Source organism: Euleptes europaea, chromosome 18 (genome assembly GCF_029931775.1).
Source record: "Euleptes europaea isolate rEulEur1 chromosome 18, rEulEur1.hap1, whole genome shotgun sequence".
NCBI classification, from domain to species: domain Eukaryota; kingdom Metazoa; phylum Chordata; class Lepidosauria; order Squamata; family Sphaerodactylidae; genus Euleptes; species Euleptes europaea.
Genome location: NC_079329.1, coordinates 12,337,986 through 12,351,928, shown reverse-complemented (window position 1 = coordinate 12,351,928; position 13,943 = coordinate 12,337,986). Strand labels below are relative to the sequence as shown.

Sequence of the window (13,943 nt, the reverse complement as noted above, 5' to 3'; positions counted from 1 at the left end):
TAAGGGGCAGAGAAAGGGAGAATGGTTTGGGGGGAGAGAAGCAGTCAGCCTAAAGGAGGTTTGAACCATCCAGACAAGGGTGGAGTCGCACATGGGGCCTTTTCTATGGGTCTTTTCACACGGTTTTCCTGCAGAGATAGATAATGATGTTAGTCTGTCCCGAGCAGTAGAAAAGCAACAGTCCAGTAGCACCTTAAAGACTAACAAAATTTCTGGCAGGGTATGAGTTTTCCTGTGGTTTGGCTGCTAAACTGCAGCATTTTTTTCTTTTTCCGAGCTTCCTCACATCTTGTGAGTCATTTTTTGTCTTTCTGTGGTTTCCTTATCGTGTCTTCATACTTTTTCAAATTGGACCAAAGGTAGCTTGAGAAAGCATGGAGAGATGACGAGGAAGACAAAAAAAATGGAAAACAAGGAAGCTTGTAAACTCAGAGGGGGAAAAGTGGGAAAATCTCTGTGTGAAAAGACCTTAAGTCACTTGTTGTTTCATTGCTCACGTTACTTACAGCTGGTTCACACATGCATTTACATGGCATGATTCTAGGGTTGCCAGGTCCCTCTTCGCCACCGGCAGGAGGTTTTTGGGGCGGAGCCTGAGGACGGTTTGGGGAGGGGAGGGACTTCAATGCCATAGAGTCCAATTGCCAAAGCGGCCATTTTCTCCAGGGGAACTGATCTCTGTCGACTGGAGATCCGTTGTAATAGCAGGAGATCTCCAGCCACCACCTGGAGGTTGGAAGAAAAAAGGCTCTGTGCTATATAATATGGGAAAGAAACAGCAACAGCACAAATTACCAATGCAGTTATTTATATTGGGTGCAAAAAATATATACAGTGACTACATAAATAACAAACAGTACATAAAAAACAAAAGACAAAAATTCACTTAATAGTTATAACGTTTAGTACTTACCTTTATTAGGTGAATTTTTGTCTTTTGTTTTTTATGTACTGTTTGTTATTTATGTAGTTACTGTATATATATTTTGCACCCAATATATATAACTGCATTGATAATTTGTGCTGTTACCACCTGGAGGTTGGCAACCCTACATGATTCCTGGACACACAATGACTTATTTGAGGAATGGTAACTGACGGTGTGAAAAAGCTCCATTGAAAAGCCCTACCTGTGATGGCCCGTTCACATTTATGAGTCGCGTTGTCCTTCTCAAGCGGTCAAACATGCATGTGCGAACCAGCCTTGGTTGACTTGCCGGCGAACGTGCGAATAGTCGCTGCTGAAAACAATTGTGAATGATTGGAAAAGCCTGTCTGACGGTGTAACTTGGGTTGGGGGAGTCGGGGCGGGATTTATGATCCTTGAATTCTCTGGGCATGCCATAGTCCCTGAAACATTGCTGTGGACTGCTGGTAGTCTACAAACTTCACTGAAGTGACCCTCTCAGCATGTGGGTCTTCTTTCCGTCTGCTGTGGAAATGGCTTCATGGAAAGGGCAGTATTCATCTCACTAACACGCTTCCATGAAACAGAAGCCACGCGTTTTGATCCGAGTTTCACCTTGTAATTTATACTGATCTCTTTTTCTTGTAGTGTGTTTAATCAGAACCTTATTACTAGGTTATATGGTGAGCTGTAAGAAATTTAGAGACTTCACCATGTCCCCAAATGTTGGGGAACGCGTAGAGCGGTTGGATATAGACAGAAAAGCCAGGAGCCTGGATTCCTGCGTCCTCTGGAAGGTAGCAAATTAGAGCAGAGCGGATGACACAATATGCAATAATTTGGGTGTGTTCATTTGTTTAATTTCAGTGGATGGAATGAATAACAAAAAAAATAGTATCCTCGTTGGCGGCAACCAAAATGCAGGCGTTTTGGTCAAACCAAGGGTGTAATTCAACTGTAAAATCTCTGCCTGAACAAAAGAAACATTATTTTTCTTTTTGAGGAAAAGGCATGCTGTGCCCCCCCCCCCGCCACCCACCTTATCCCATCTTTCCCTGGGAGAAATAACCCACTAGGGAAAGTGTAGAGATTCTGCTCCTGCAGGTGTAATGTGCCATTGTAAAGTCCTAGGCTAGGCCTGGTTACAGGTATCCTAATCCATGCTTTGATTTGGATTCCTCCACGTTTTTGATCAATGAATCCAGAGGCTGAAAAGAGGTGACACATGGACACACATGAAGCTGCCTTATACTGAATCAGACCCTCGGTCCATCAAAGTCAGTATTGTCTACTCAGACTGGCAGCGGCTCTCCAGGGTCTCAGGCAGAGGCCTTTTACATCACCTACTTGCCTGGTCCCTTTAACTGGAGATGCCGGGGATTGAACCTGGGACCTTCTGCATGCCGAGCAGATGCTCTACCACTGAGCCACAGCCTCTAGAAATGAGTTGCTGTTCGTGCCTCGCCACGGTACGTCTTGGGATAAGCCACCATAAAAGCGAGAGCAGGCTTATTGCCTCTGAGTGATTCTCAGACCTGTAGTAAAATGATGGCCAGCAAATGATAGCCAGAAAGGAGGTGGGCCTGGGGGTTTGGGGGCAGAGCTTTTTAACTCAGGATAACAACCTCTACAATTGAACTCTGTGAGCAAGCCAAGTGAGAGGTTGCCAGGATGCCTTTCTGAACCACCGCTTCTTGTCATCTTTCCTTTGCAACACTGATTGAGCGTGTCAATTCTTGATGCCCCCTTGCCTGTAGATTCAGGATTGGGCGCAGTTAACCACGTTAAACCTTACCTGCTGCAGACATGGAACGTTAGAGAACAAAATCAGCAGTGTACACTGGGCTGATTTTTAAAAAAAGGTTGTCAATCTGAATATATATAATACACTTCCAAATTCCACCTCTGATATTAGTATTTGATAAGGGCTGGGAGACTGCCACACCTCTGATGATATGGTGGCCAGCCTCCAGGTAGTAGCTGGAGATCCCTTGGCAATCCTACTTGATGATGAGGTGAAATCACATGCCGTAGAAGGTGGATACAGATGGGACTGGGAGGGGGGGATCTAAACAGAACCGAGTACAACCAGTTGGTTGTATATCCTCTCTTTATGTTTCTGATGTGACGTCTAAAGCAGAAACGTCCGTTTTTACTCAGCAGTGAGATGGTTCAGACGCAGAGAAAGCTCAGACATATAATGCAAGGGAAAGGGAGGGTGTTGCTCCAACTCCCAGCTGGGCTCAAAAGCATGAAAAGTGGTTTTTGCTTCCTTTGCCGTCCTCCTGTGTAACTTCTGAGTCTGCTCTGGAGAAGGCAGCTAAAGCAACACGTTGGAGAACGATGCTTGGATTACCAGATGTCGTTGGTTTTCTTTGATAGAAACCGAGGGAGAATTTGGATCAGAACCAGGACAGCGGAGAGTTACTCTCCCCCCCCCACACTTTTGCTATTTCCCTACAGAAACCAGGTGGGACAAGTTGCTATTTAGCCCCATTAGGGGAAAAAGACAGGCAACCTGTCTTTTTCCCGTGTCTTCCTTCCATATTGGTGTTAATAGCAGCCGGCAGGGGCCATTTTCTTGTGGGAAATAGCACCAGGAAGGTAGAAGAGTTGAACTCCCTGTGCCCCAGAGCCATGGCCCCGATCCAGTCCGAATTCCACCACCTCCACCCCCAAGAAGATGAATGACATCTGAAGATCCAATCACAAATCTCTGGTGTCTCTTATAGGTGTATCCTCAATATAGAGAGTCCCTCCCCATTGGACAGTTGTCATCAGTTTGCGGGACAAATTTGTCATTGGGCTTTGGAGGACCAAATACTGATGGAAGGGGGAAACGTTCACTGTGTAATTTCAGTGTGGAAATATGACGACAAACGTTTTATCTCAAATAACCAGTCACTCCACTTTATGTAACAGGTTTTGATTGTGATAACTCTAAACTTCGATGTGTGCCTTATTAACAGGGAAAGCCTAATTTAACCATCCTTTAGGGGCGGTACTAAAGATATATATGCTATGTACGCATTTCCTGCCTACTTGCTAGAGAGAAATGACCCCAACCACCATGTGTATGTGTTTTGATGTATGCGTGTGCTTTATGTCTGTATGTGTCACAGCTGAAGGTAAACCAGGTGAAGCCCTAGAGACCAACAATTGTATCTCCTGATGTATTTACTAAATAAATCTGGGGGGTGGATCAGGGGATAAGGTTCTCCCCCATGCCATTTTCTCAATATAAAATCCTTTCTGTGAGCTATTACTAACAGTGAGAAAAAAGATAGATATGATACAATCACCTATCCCCCCAACTCACCAGGGCTAATAGCAGCTCAGGGAAGCCAATTTCTATTTGGAAAATTATACAAGAAGAGGGAGATAAACACATGTTTTGGCCACACGTTGCACAGGGCCCTGGGGTGCTTGTTAACCTTAGTGGTCAGATGATCTCCCATGTGCCGTTTAGTTGTGCCCTGAAACGATTCGGTTCCCGGGAATCAGAAATTAGGGCCTTTTGCAGTCTGCGTGTCTCCGTGTTGAAGCCCAAAGTGCGAATTTAAATGTCAGCAACGTCACATCTGACATCAGCTTTTCAATACGGGGATTCAAATTTCGAGCAGTGAAAAATCCAGGAAAGTTGCAATGTTCAGGCGATCCACTTTGAAGGCACGAGAAAGGTGGTAGTATTTGAACTGTGGGAGCGCAACGCAACGAATCCAACCCCCAAAACAAAATGAAAGTGTTCTGCCACAGAAGAAAGTGTTCTGACAAAAAGAGGGTGAAATTTTGTCTCACGTTGTTTGCAATCTGCAGCCCCGGATGGAAAGTAAAATAAAAATAAAAATCCTGCTTCTTTGTGGCAACAGAGCCGGCAAAAATAGTTTAATACGGACAACCCCGTGATAAACTTGAAACGGCTTGATACACCAGCTGGTTTGATTCCAAAGCAGGGAGGGCTTTTCCACCCGTACTGAATCAGAAGGGAACTAGTAAAGTTCTCTTCGCCATGTGGAAAGCGAATACAGACAACCAGCTTACCAACAGGTTGCTTGGTTAGTTATCACTTAATAGTTTTCTGTATTCACACAGCAGCTGCATGCGCTCATGTGCATATTCTCAGGAGTGCGCACTACTGGTGATGCACTGATGCTTTTATAGAGTTATGAGATTCATGGGGCAAGACAGTATACCTATTAGTGTATGTTTAAGACAAAAAGTATCCATGTGTAGGGACACAGGTCTCTGCAGGTGTCCATGGAGGTGTGGGGGAGTCTCATTAGCTGTGTATATATCCATCTGTTGATACTTTACAATTCTAATATTAATAAAGTTTAATATAAACCTGTCTTTCTTAGATTATACTATACCGAATCTCATCAAGGTGGGCGGGATGAGGCATATAGGAAAACATGGTATGAGAAGGGCAGGCACCCTAGACTAGAATACCCATAGGGTTGCCAGGTCCTTCTTCACCACCAGCAGGAGATTTTGGGGGCACAGCCTGAGGAGAGCGGGGTTTGGGGGGGGGACTTCAATGCCATAGAGTCCAATTTCCAAAGCGGCCATTTTTTCCAGGGGAACTGATCTCTATCGGCTGGAGATCAGTTGTAATAACAGGAGATCTCCAGCTAGTACCTGGAGGTTGGCAACCCGAGGTACCCAAAATCCTTGGGCTGGCCCTGTAAAAAAAAGCTAAAGGTCCCCTGTGCAAACACTGGGTCATTCCTGACCCATGGGGTGACGTCACATCCTGACGTTCATGAGGCAGACTTTTGTTTTACAGGGTGGTTTGCCAGTGCCTTCCCCAGTCATCTTCCCTTTACCCCCAGCAAGCTGGGTACTCATTTTACCGACCTTGGAAGGATGGAAGGCTGAGCCAACCTTGAGCTGCTACCTGAAACCGACTTCCGTCGGGATCGAACTCAGATCGTGAGCAGAGCTTGGACTGCAGTACGGCAGCTTACCACTCTGCCCCACAGGGTTCCTCTTGGGCTGGCCCTGCCACTGCTCATTTTCCCCTCTGAAAGGGCTGTGTCCCTCCCCTCATCCTAGTCCTTCCCTTTCTTTTCCTTTCACACCCATTGGAGGCAAAACTCGTACTTCGCAACTGGAAAATTAGGCAAATCAATTCAATGTATGCAAATATGCACAATTTATTCATTGTAGAATCTGGAGATGTTCTGATACGTAAGCACTCTCTCCATCCCAGCATTCATTCCCACAACCCCCTCCACCGACGCATCCCCCCCCCCACTTCTGGCTTCCAGGAACGTCTCTTGACCATCCGCTCTCTCCGCATTACCTACACCCATCTCCAACAATACAGCCTTTGTCAACCATTCATTTTGTCTCCCCACTTTCACATTTTGTAATATCCCTATTCCTTTTTCCTTCACCCATCCACCTACTGACGACTTTCAACCCCATCCCAAGAAATAGTAATCTGTATTGAAAATTGTGGGTTTTTTAACCCCTCTCTTTCATTTTGGCAGATCAGAAGTTTGGCACAGCCCCCTCCCACTTCTTTATGTGACATTATGTAGAGGGGTCATAACACAGCATTCATAGTCTCATGCGTCCCTCCATGGGCGAAAACGCATGGTCGCTTCATCCTCCTTTAATCCCTGTTTCAGCCAGGAGTCATCCAGGATCGAACACATGCGTTTCGCCTAATGTGCGCTCGATCCTGGCCAAAACAGGGATTAAAGGAGGATAAAGCGACCGTGCGTTTTCGCCCCATGTTGCCCAAAAAGGGGATTTGAAATTAGTGTGTAAGCCATTATCATTGAACAAGGGCATCTACTTGAGTCCTGGCCGGTGGGAAGCCTAAATTCACCCTAGACCCACAGACCTAATATAAGGTCATGAGGCCTGGCACCTCGGTAGATGAGCATAATGTTCTCGACTGGGGTATTGATTTACAATCTTGGTGCTTTTGAGATGCAGCAGTTCCAAGTTCATCTGCAAAAAGCCATCGATTATAGTGACGGCACAATCGATAAGGGCTGCTCCAAATCAATCTTAACAGATCAGAGGCGGCATTCTCTGGGGAAGAGGGAAACGTCTCAGGTGAGCAGCCTCATATTTTTCAGTCAGGGTTCCTCACAGTGTGAAGCAGGTGACCCAGCAGGGGCATGGATGGTTGGCGTCTAAAGCGTAGAGCTTGGAAAAGGAAATAGAAGCCTAGCAGAGCTTTGTGCATGACTTCACGAGCAGAAGACTTCAGTGGGGCACTTCTTGGGGTCTTGGGTGAGTATTGTCAAAGCTTTCCCTTTCCTTACAGCTATTTTCATTGGGATGGCGTGGCACTGCTTAATGCCTTGTAACCTGGTTGGCCACTGTGTGAACAGACTGCTGGACTTGATGGACCTTGGTCTGATCAAGCATGGCTTTTCTTATGTTCTTAAGCAGCCTACAGGACTCCGGGAGATGGAATGTTGCAATGGCACCTAGCAGAAATGCCTTTGGGCCAGAAGCAGCTACAGTAAGGCATCAGGAAGCCTTGTCAGGGATTCTGGCAGCCAGACCCCCACGTGCCTTCATTCTTTCTCCAGCTGCGGGCCTGTTCTCTGCTGCACTTGGGCTCCATCACTGCAGATGGCCAGAAGGCGGAACTACAGCTACTGGGTCACCATGGCTCAGGTCTCAAAGGAGCAACGTTCCTATAGCCTCTCCTGGCTCTGTCGGGTAACTTGCCTTGGAGATGAAGGCCAGGCTTTGATGAGATTGCACTTAACTTGCTTCCTTGCCTCTCAGCTTCTCTGTTCATCCCTGAATGCCACAAACTAGGGTTAAACAAAGTGATGTTCCCATCATGCCTTGCTTGGGACATCTGGATGGTCACTATCATTAGCCATTGGCATGAGCCAGCATGGTAATATTTACATTCCTATTTGTATTTGGATACTAGTAGAAGCTGCCAGTTGAGTATCTCTTTCTTTCTCTCTGACCTATATGTTGGCAGGCTCAAATGGTCTTTTCTTGATTGGAGGTGGTGGGGTGGGGCAAAGACCCTAAAGATGCCTAGCGGGAGACACACACCTCGTATCACACCTTTTGAGTCCAACCATCTTATTAAAGCTCCACCTGAGACCCTGGAGAGCCGCTGCCGGTCTGAGTAGACAATACTGACTTTGATGGTCCAAGGGTCTGATTCACTATAAGGCAGCTTCATGTGTTCAAAGCTGACCTGCACCATAGACTCAATACAAGTCAGTGATGTGCTGAAAACAAATAGGAACCTTGTGGAACCTTAAGGACAAACAGATTGATCGTGGCAAAACTTTTGTAGCCTAGAGTCCTCTTCTTTAGGTATACATATCCTCAGATTTCTATGCAAAGCTGCACCTCTTGTGTTTTGCCGTCTTTTGGCTACTGTTTTAACCTTGTTCCTCTAAATCGCTGTATATATCTGGCAAGTGAAGGTAAAATTTCATGTATCTGATGCCGTCAGCTCTAGTTCACAAAAGCTTATGCCAGCATAAGTCTTTGAGGCACCACAAGACTCCCTTTTTCCTTCTTAATGCAACCAGCTAACATGCCTACCCTCTGGAATTTGTGAACAATATGCTCTTTGTAGACTGGTTAATGTTTCCCACAGAGGCTGATGCAAAAAGGGATCAGGTAGTGGTTGTCAGGTCTAATCCCTTCCCTGCTATAAGGCAAGATCGTGTACATATCAGCCCCCCCCCCACAAGATAAACCCACATAATATCCCTACCCCAATGATCCTTTTCTTCCCCTCCAAATCTGGCCACACCACACCACACCCCGAAAGCAGGAATGAACCAGACCCATCATCTTAGGATTCCCACTAGGGTTGCCAACTCCGGGTTGGGAAATTCCTGAAAATTTGGGGGTGGAGCCTGGGGAGGGCAGGGTTTGGGGAGGAGAGGGACCTCAGCAAGGTAGAAAGCCATAGAGGCCACCCTCCAAAGCAGCCATTGTCTCCAAGGAAACGGATTTCTGTAATCTGGAGATCGGTTGTAATTTCAGGAGAACCCCTGGGCCCCACCTGGAGGTTGGCAACCCTAACTCCCACACAGCCAACAACCTGCGCAGGATTCCTAACATTTCTAATCTCCCTGTTCTCATTTCCCAGACAACTTGCCTCTCTTCATACTGCACTTTGGGTACAGTGGGTTATCGGCTGGTCCAATCGCTGGGAAGTCCCGTCTTTCCAGTTGTTACCCAAGGAGGACCCAGAAGCCTTGACTAACCTCCCAGAAGGGATTGGGAAGGTCAAGACAGGTCAATCCCATGAAAAGCCATTCCTCCCAAGCACCTCTCAATATGAACCATGATCAAACTCCAAGTAGGACACCTCATAGTATGAACCATGCTCAATCTCCAAGTAGGACACCTCTCAGCATGAACCATGATCAATCTCCAAGTAGGACACACAAACCAACCGGGGCAAAATGCAAGGTTTCCCCATTGACCAAGACTGTCCAATGGAAACCCACCACAAGCCAGCGGGGTGACCCACTCAACCTTCTCCCATGACCTTTCCATCTGTCCACCAATGGCTGCCAACTTAAAATCATATCACTTCTGAAAAATAATACCTGTGGATCATCCCCTTGGCGTCAAATAAAGGTCCCCACCCAACCAAATCATGCCACCTGGCTGGTCGAGTTCAGTCCTCCCCGAATAAATCCAGGGTAGTGGATCCAATGAGGTTGCTCCGTCTTGCCGGTGAAGTTCTGTCCAAGGTTTAAATCAACGGTCTTTTTCCCCCCTTAAATACAATGCTGGTTAAAAAGGGCGGGTCACTGGCCCCATTCGGTTCCGTTTGGCACAGATGGGGTTAAATCGGCAGTCCTATTCCACATTCCAGGGTGCAGCTGATGAAACTCGAGGAGGCACAGAGGGGTGGGTCAGAGGCAACTCCCTGGACATTTCGCTTTCCCCCCACCCACCCCATCCCCCACCCTCTCAATTTGGCACAGAGGGTCCTTATAAGGGACGTATCAGAGAGCGGAAGGGAGACAGGTGGGGAGAGGGGTTATACATTCAATAGCCAGTGCCGGGCAAGGGCCCTTAAAACCGAGGCGATGCCTCCCCTTGTCACTTGGCAGCCTGTGATTGTTCGTACAAAAAGTTCCACATCTCACCACCACCCCCAAGCGGGACATGTCGATGGGCCGGAGAGAGAGGAGGGCAACGGTCTCTGTATCTCAGGCTCCAGTTTGCGACGGCGGCCCCCGTTCCATGCACGCAAACGCACGCCACACGCACACAAATGCATCCGTCTGTCCATCCACCACAGGGACTCGCGTGGGGTCTCCTGGCAAGTTGACTGGGTGACAGGGCGTCGTCCCCGCGCACTGAAACGACAAGCAGAGCTATCGCACCCCCTACGACATCTCAATTCTCGACGGGGTCTGGAAGAGAAAAGAGGGGAGGTGTATTTTAACTGGGGGAGCTCTCTTTATGCCAGGTTATATTCTATGTACTTTATTAGCAGTCGCAACTGGAAAGGAAATTTAGAATTAAAAAAAATAGAAAGAGTGAAGCACTAGGAATCAACTCGGCATCATGAAAAGGGAGAGATTTTGGGATCTGTGTGCATGGAAGATTATCGTTTAGATTTGTGTTCATGGAAGATTATCTTCTCCCCAATCTCTCCCTCTCTCTCTCTCAATCTCTCTCTCTCTCTCACACACACACACACACACCATCCCATCTTCTTGGGACACTACACTTTCCACAAACTCAGTAACAGCCCAGTTCTACACATACTTACTCAAAATTGAGTCCCAATTAATTCAATGGGGCTTACTTCTCAGTAAGTGTGCACAGAACCATACTGTAAACTTGGGGGGGGGGAAGCTCACAAGGTTTCCTCAGTTCCAAAAGTACTAAAGTGTGTCTGTGTTTTGCTCTATAGCAGGGGTGTCAAACTCAATTGTTACGAGCAGTGGCGTAGCGGGGGGGGGTGCAGGGGGGGCTGGCCACACCGGGCGCAACATCTGGGGGGGGCGCTCGCACTCGCAGCTCTCTGCCCCTGCCTGGCTCACTCACTCACTCTCTCTCACTGCAGTGCTGGCTGTGCGAATCCGATCCGAGCCGCCGGGTCGCCGCCCACTGTGGAGGGGGGGGTGCGTGCCAGGCGTGCGGTGCGGTGCGGAGAGAGAGCGAGGGACTATCTGGGGGAGGGACAGTGCAGCAGCCGCCCAGCGCAGCGCTGAGCGCGGGAGAGAACCAGCATGCAATTGGCTGAGCTGCCGAGCAGGAGGCGGGAGGACTCGAGGAGACGCGGGGAACTGAGTAGAAGCCGCCGCTGCAGGTAAGTTTGGTTGGTTCAACAGTGACGAGACAGATTTCGATCCATATGTAGCTGCTCCAGCTCAACATAAGTTGATGTAAGCCAGTGGGTCTAGCAACCTTTAATTTATTTATTTTTTTTGCTGAAAGAGTAAGGCAATAGGCATGAAGGTGAATAAACATTATGTTAAGAGTAAAGAAATGGTTATACAATGAAGGGGTGCTAAAAGTGCAGCAAGGCAAGAAAGTGATTTTCTTTTTTTCTTTTTTTAGAATTTTAGCAGAATACTACACCTATATCATGCCATACAAAAAAGAATCTGGTGCACAAGGCAGGAAAAGGAGAAAAATAGAGACAGAGCAACAAGCTAAGTTAGCTGGAAGCCTTCACCGGTTTTGGTGAGTACTGCTGAAATTACAGCAGGACCATCAGCAGCACCACAGGAGACTCATAATCCTGATCCTGTGTCGGTGGACATTCCTCTTCCTGCATTAGAAGCAGAGACAGTTTCATCTAAGGATGTTTATACTCAGCCAAATCTGCCAGAAAATATTGACCAAAAAGTTTATACTGATATTGGCTATTGGCCTGAAACCATGGATGAAACCTTGAAAACTGAACTTGTCAGGCGAAGGACAGAGGAACTGCAGAATAAGGATGCATGGTTTCCAAGAGACAGTAATGGCAGGTCATTTTCCAAGGATTGGTTCTACATACATTTGGAGAATGGTGAGACTATGTTAAGGACATGGTTGGTGTTTTCTCCTGTAAACAATGCTGCATATTGCTTTCCTTGCATGCTTTTTCAGAAGGCTAAAGGGAAAAGTTCATTTGGAAAGTCAGGTGGATTTAATGCATGGAGAAAGTTAAGCCCTAGATTACTAGAGCATGAGCGCAGTTCATATCACTTGAGTGCATTTACAAAGTGGAAAGAATTAGAAATGCGGCTGCATAAACAGGAGACTATTGATGCTGCTGCCCAGCTTGCACAACAGAGGTCATTTGAAAAATGGAAGGCAATCTTAGTCAGAATACTTGATTGTGTTCTGTATCTAGCCAGGCAAACCTTACCCTTACGTGGTCACTGAAGATTTAAATACAGATGGTAACTGTGGAAATTTCTTAGAAACTTTCAAGTTACTCGCCAAATATGACCCAGTTGCCAAACAACATCTTCACAGAGTACAACGCACAGATGGTTACATTGTGTCCTATCTCTCTCCACAGAGCCAGAATGAGTTTATTAGCCTGCTCGGCGATCACATTCGAACAGTCATCTTTCAAAATATCATAAAGGCCAAGTATTTTGCTATAATGTTTGATAGCACTCCTGATATTTCACACACTGACCAAATGTCCCAAGTGATTCGATATGTGCATATTGAAGATTCAGGAGTCCATGTGACAGAGTCTTTCATTGACTTTACTCAGTTATATGGGAAATCAGCTGATGTCATTACAAAACAAATTTGTGACAAGTTGCAAGCTGATGGCCTTAAACTAGAGCATTGCTACAGCCAGGGATACGACAATGCTGCGACTATGGCTGGACACATTAGTGGTGTACAAAAACGTATTTTGGATATGAATCCCAAAGCAATGTTTGTGCCATGTAACAATCACTCGCTCAATCTTGCTGGGATGCATGCAGTTGGTGTTGGGACAAAGGCTGTTACTTTCTTTGGCACTGTGGAAAAGGTGTATGCATTTTTCTCAAGCTCCACCCACAGGTGGGATATCCTTAAGAAACATGTACCAATTCGTGTAAAGCGATCGTGTAACACAAGATGGAGTTCAAAGCATGAAGCTGTATGCGTACTTGCTGAACACACTGAGAAAATAATAGACGCTTTGGAAGCGTTGAGAGATGGGCCGGAAGAAACCTCTGAAACCAGGGGTGATGCAGGAAGTCTTTTAGTTTGCATAATGACATATGTTTTTTTCTCTTTCTTGCATTTTTGGAACCCAGTACTAACCGAAGTAAATGATACTCAGATCTACCTGCAGCAAGAAGGACTTGCGCTTGATCAATGCGTGCAAAAGTTAAAAGCATTGGCTTTATTTTGTCATGAAAAACGTGATAGTCTAGTGTCAAAGGCAACTGAGAAAGCTCTGCAGGTATGCAAAACCTATCGCATACCTACAGAGAGAAGAGTTGGAAGACGCAAGAAGATGGATGGTGAGAACAGTTGCGATGCTGGCTTGACCTTAATACAGGAAACAAGCAGAGAACAACTGGAAGCAATTGATCAGCTCCAGGCAGAAATTAAAAAACGTACTACGCAGATGAATACGCTTCACCAGAGATTTGCTTTTTTGCAAATCCAAACATTGTTGGATACTGAAAAAGATGATTTTATTAAGAAACAAATTCAGCACACGTGTGCTCAGTACACAGAATTGAATGCTGCATCTATGCTCACCGAAATAACTCGACTTCGGCACCACATTATCTTGTATAAGGAGGTCAATCCTGATGAGCAGGTTGCAAACTGGTCAGCTTTAGATTTGCTTCGCTGTATAAGTGGAAGCTGCAAGAAAGTTTAACTAACTTTGTTGTCACATTAAGAATCTTTCTTACTATCACTGTTTCTACAGCGAGTTGTGAAAGAAGTTTCTCAAAACTTAAACTAATTAAAACATATCAGAGATCTACAATGAGCCAAGAAAGACTGAGTAATCTAGCAATACTGTCCATTGAGAGAGACTTTAATGTAGATTTCAATTCCGTTGTTGAAAAATTTGCGCTAATTAAAAGCAGGC

At 46.1% G+C, this 13,943-nt stretch overlaps 1 protein-coding gene across 1 annotated transcript in view; it reads right to left on the bottom strand.

Moving 5' to 3' along the window:
* Positions 1-10,279: 10,279 nt before the first annotated feature.
* The window catches only part of LMTK3 (lemur tyrosine kinase 3), a 29,155-nt gene continuing 25,491 nt past the window's right edge, over positions 10,280-13,943 (bottom strand). The window contains exon 15 of the mRNA XM_056864254.1: positions 10,280-10,296. Within this exon, the coding sequence (XP_056720232.1) occupies positions 10,280-10,296 (17 nt within the window). The remainder of the gene's footprint in view (positions 10,297-13,943) is intronic.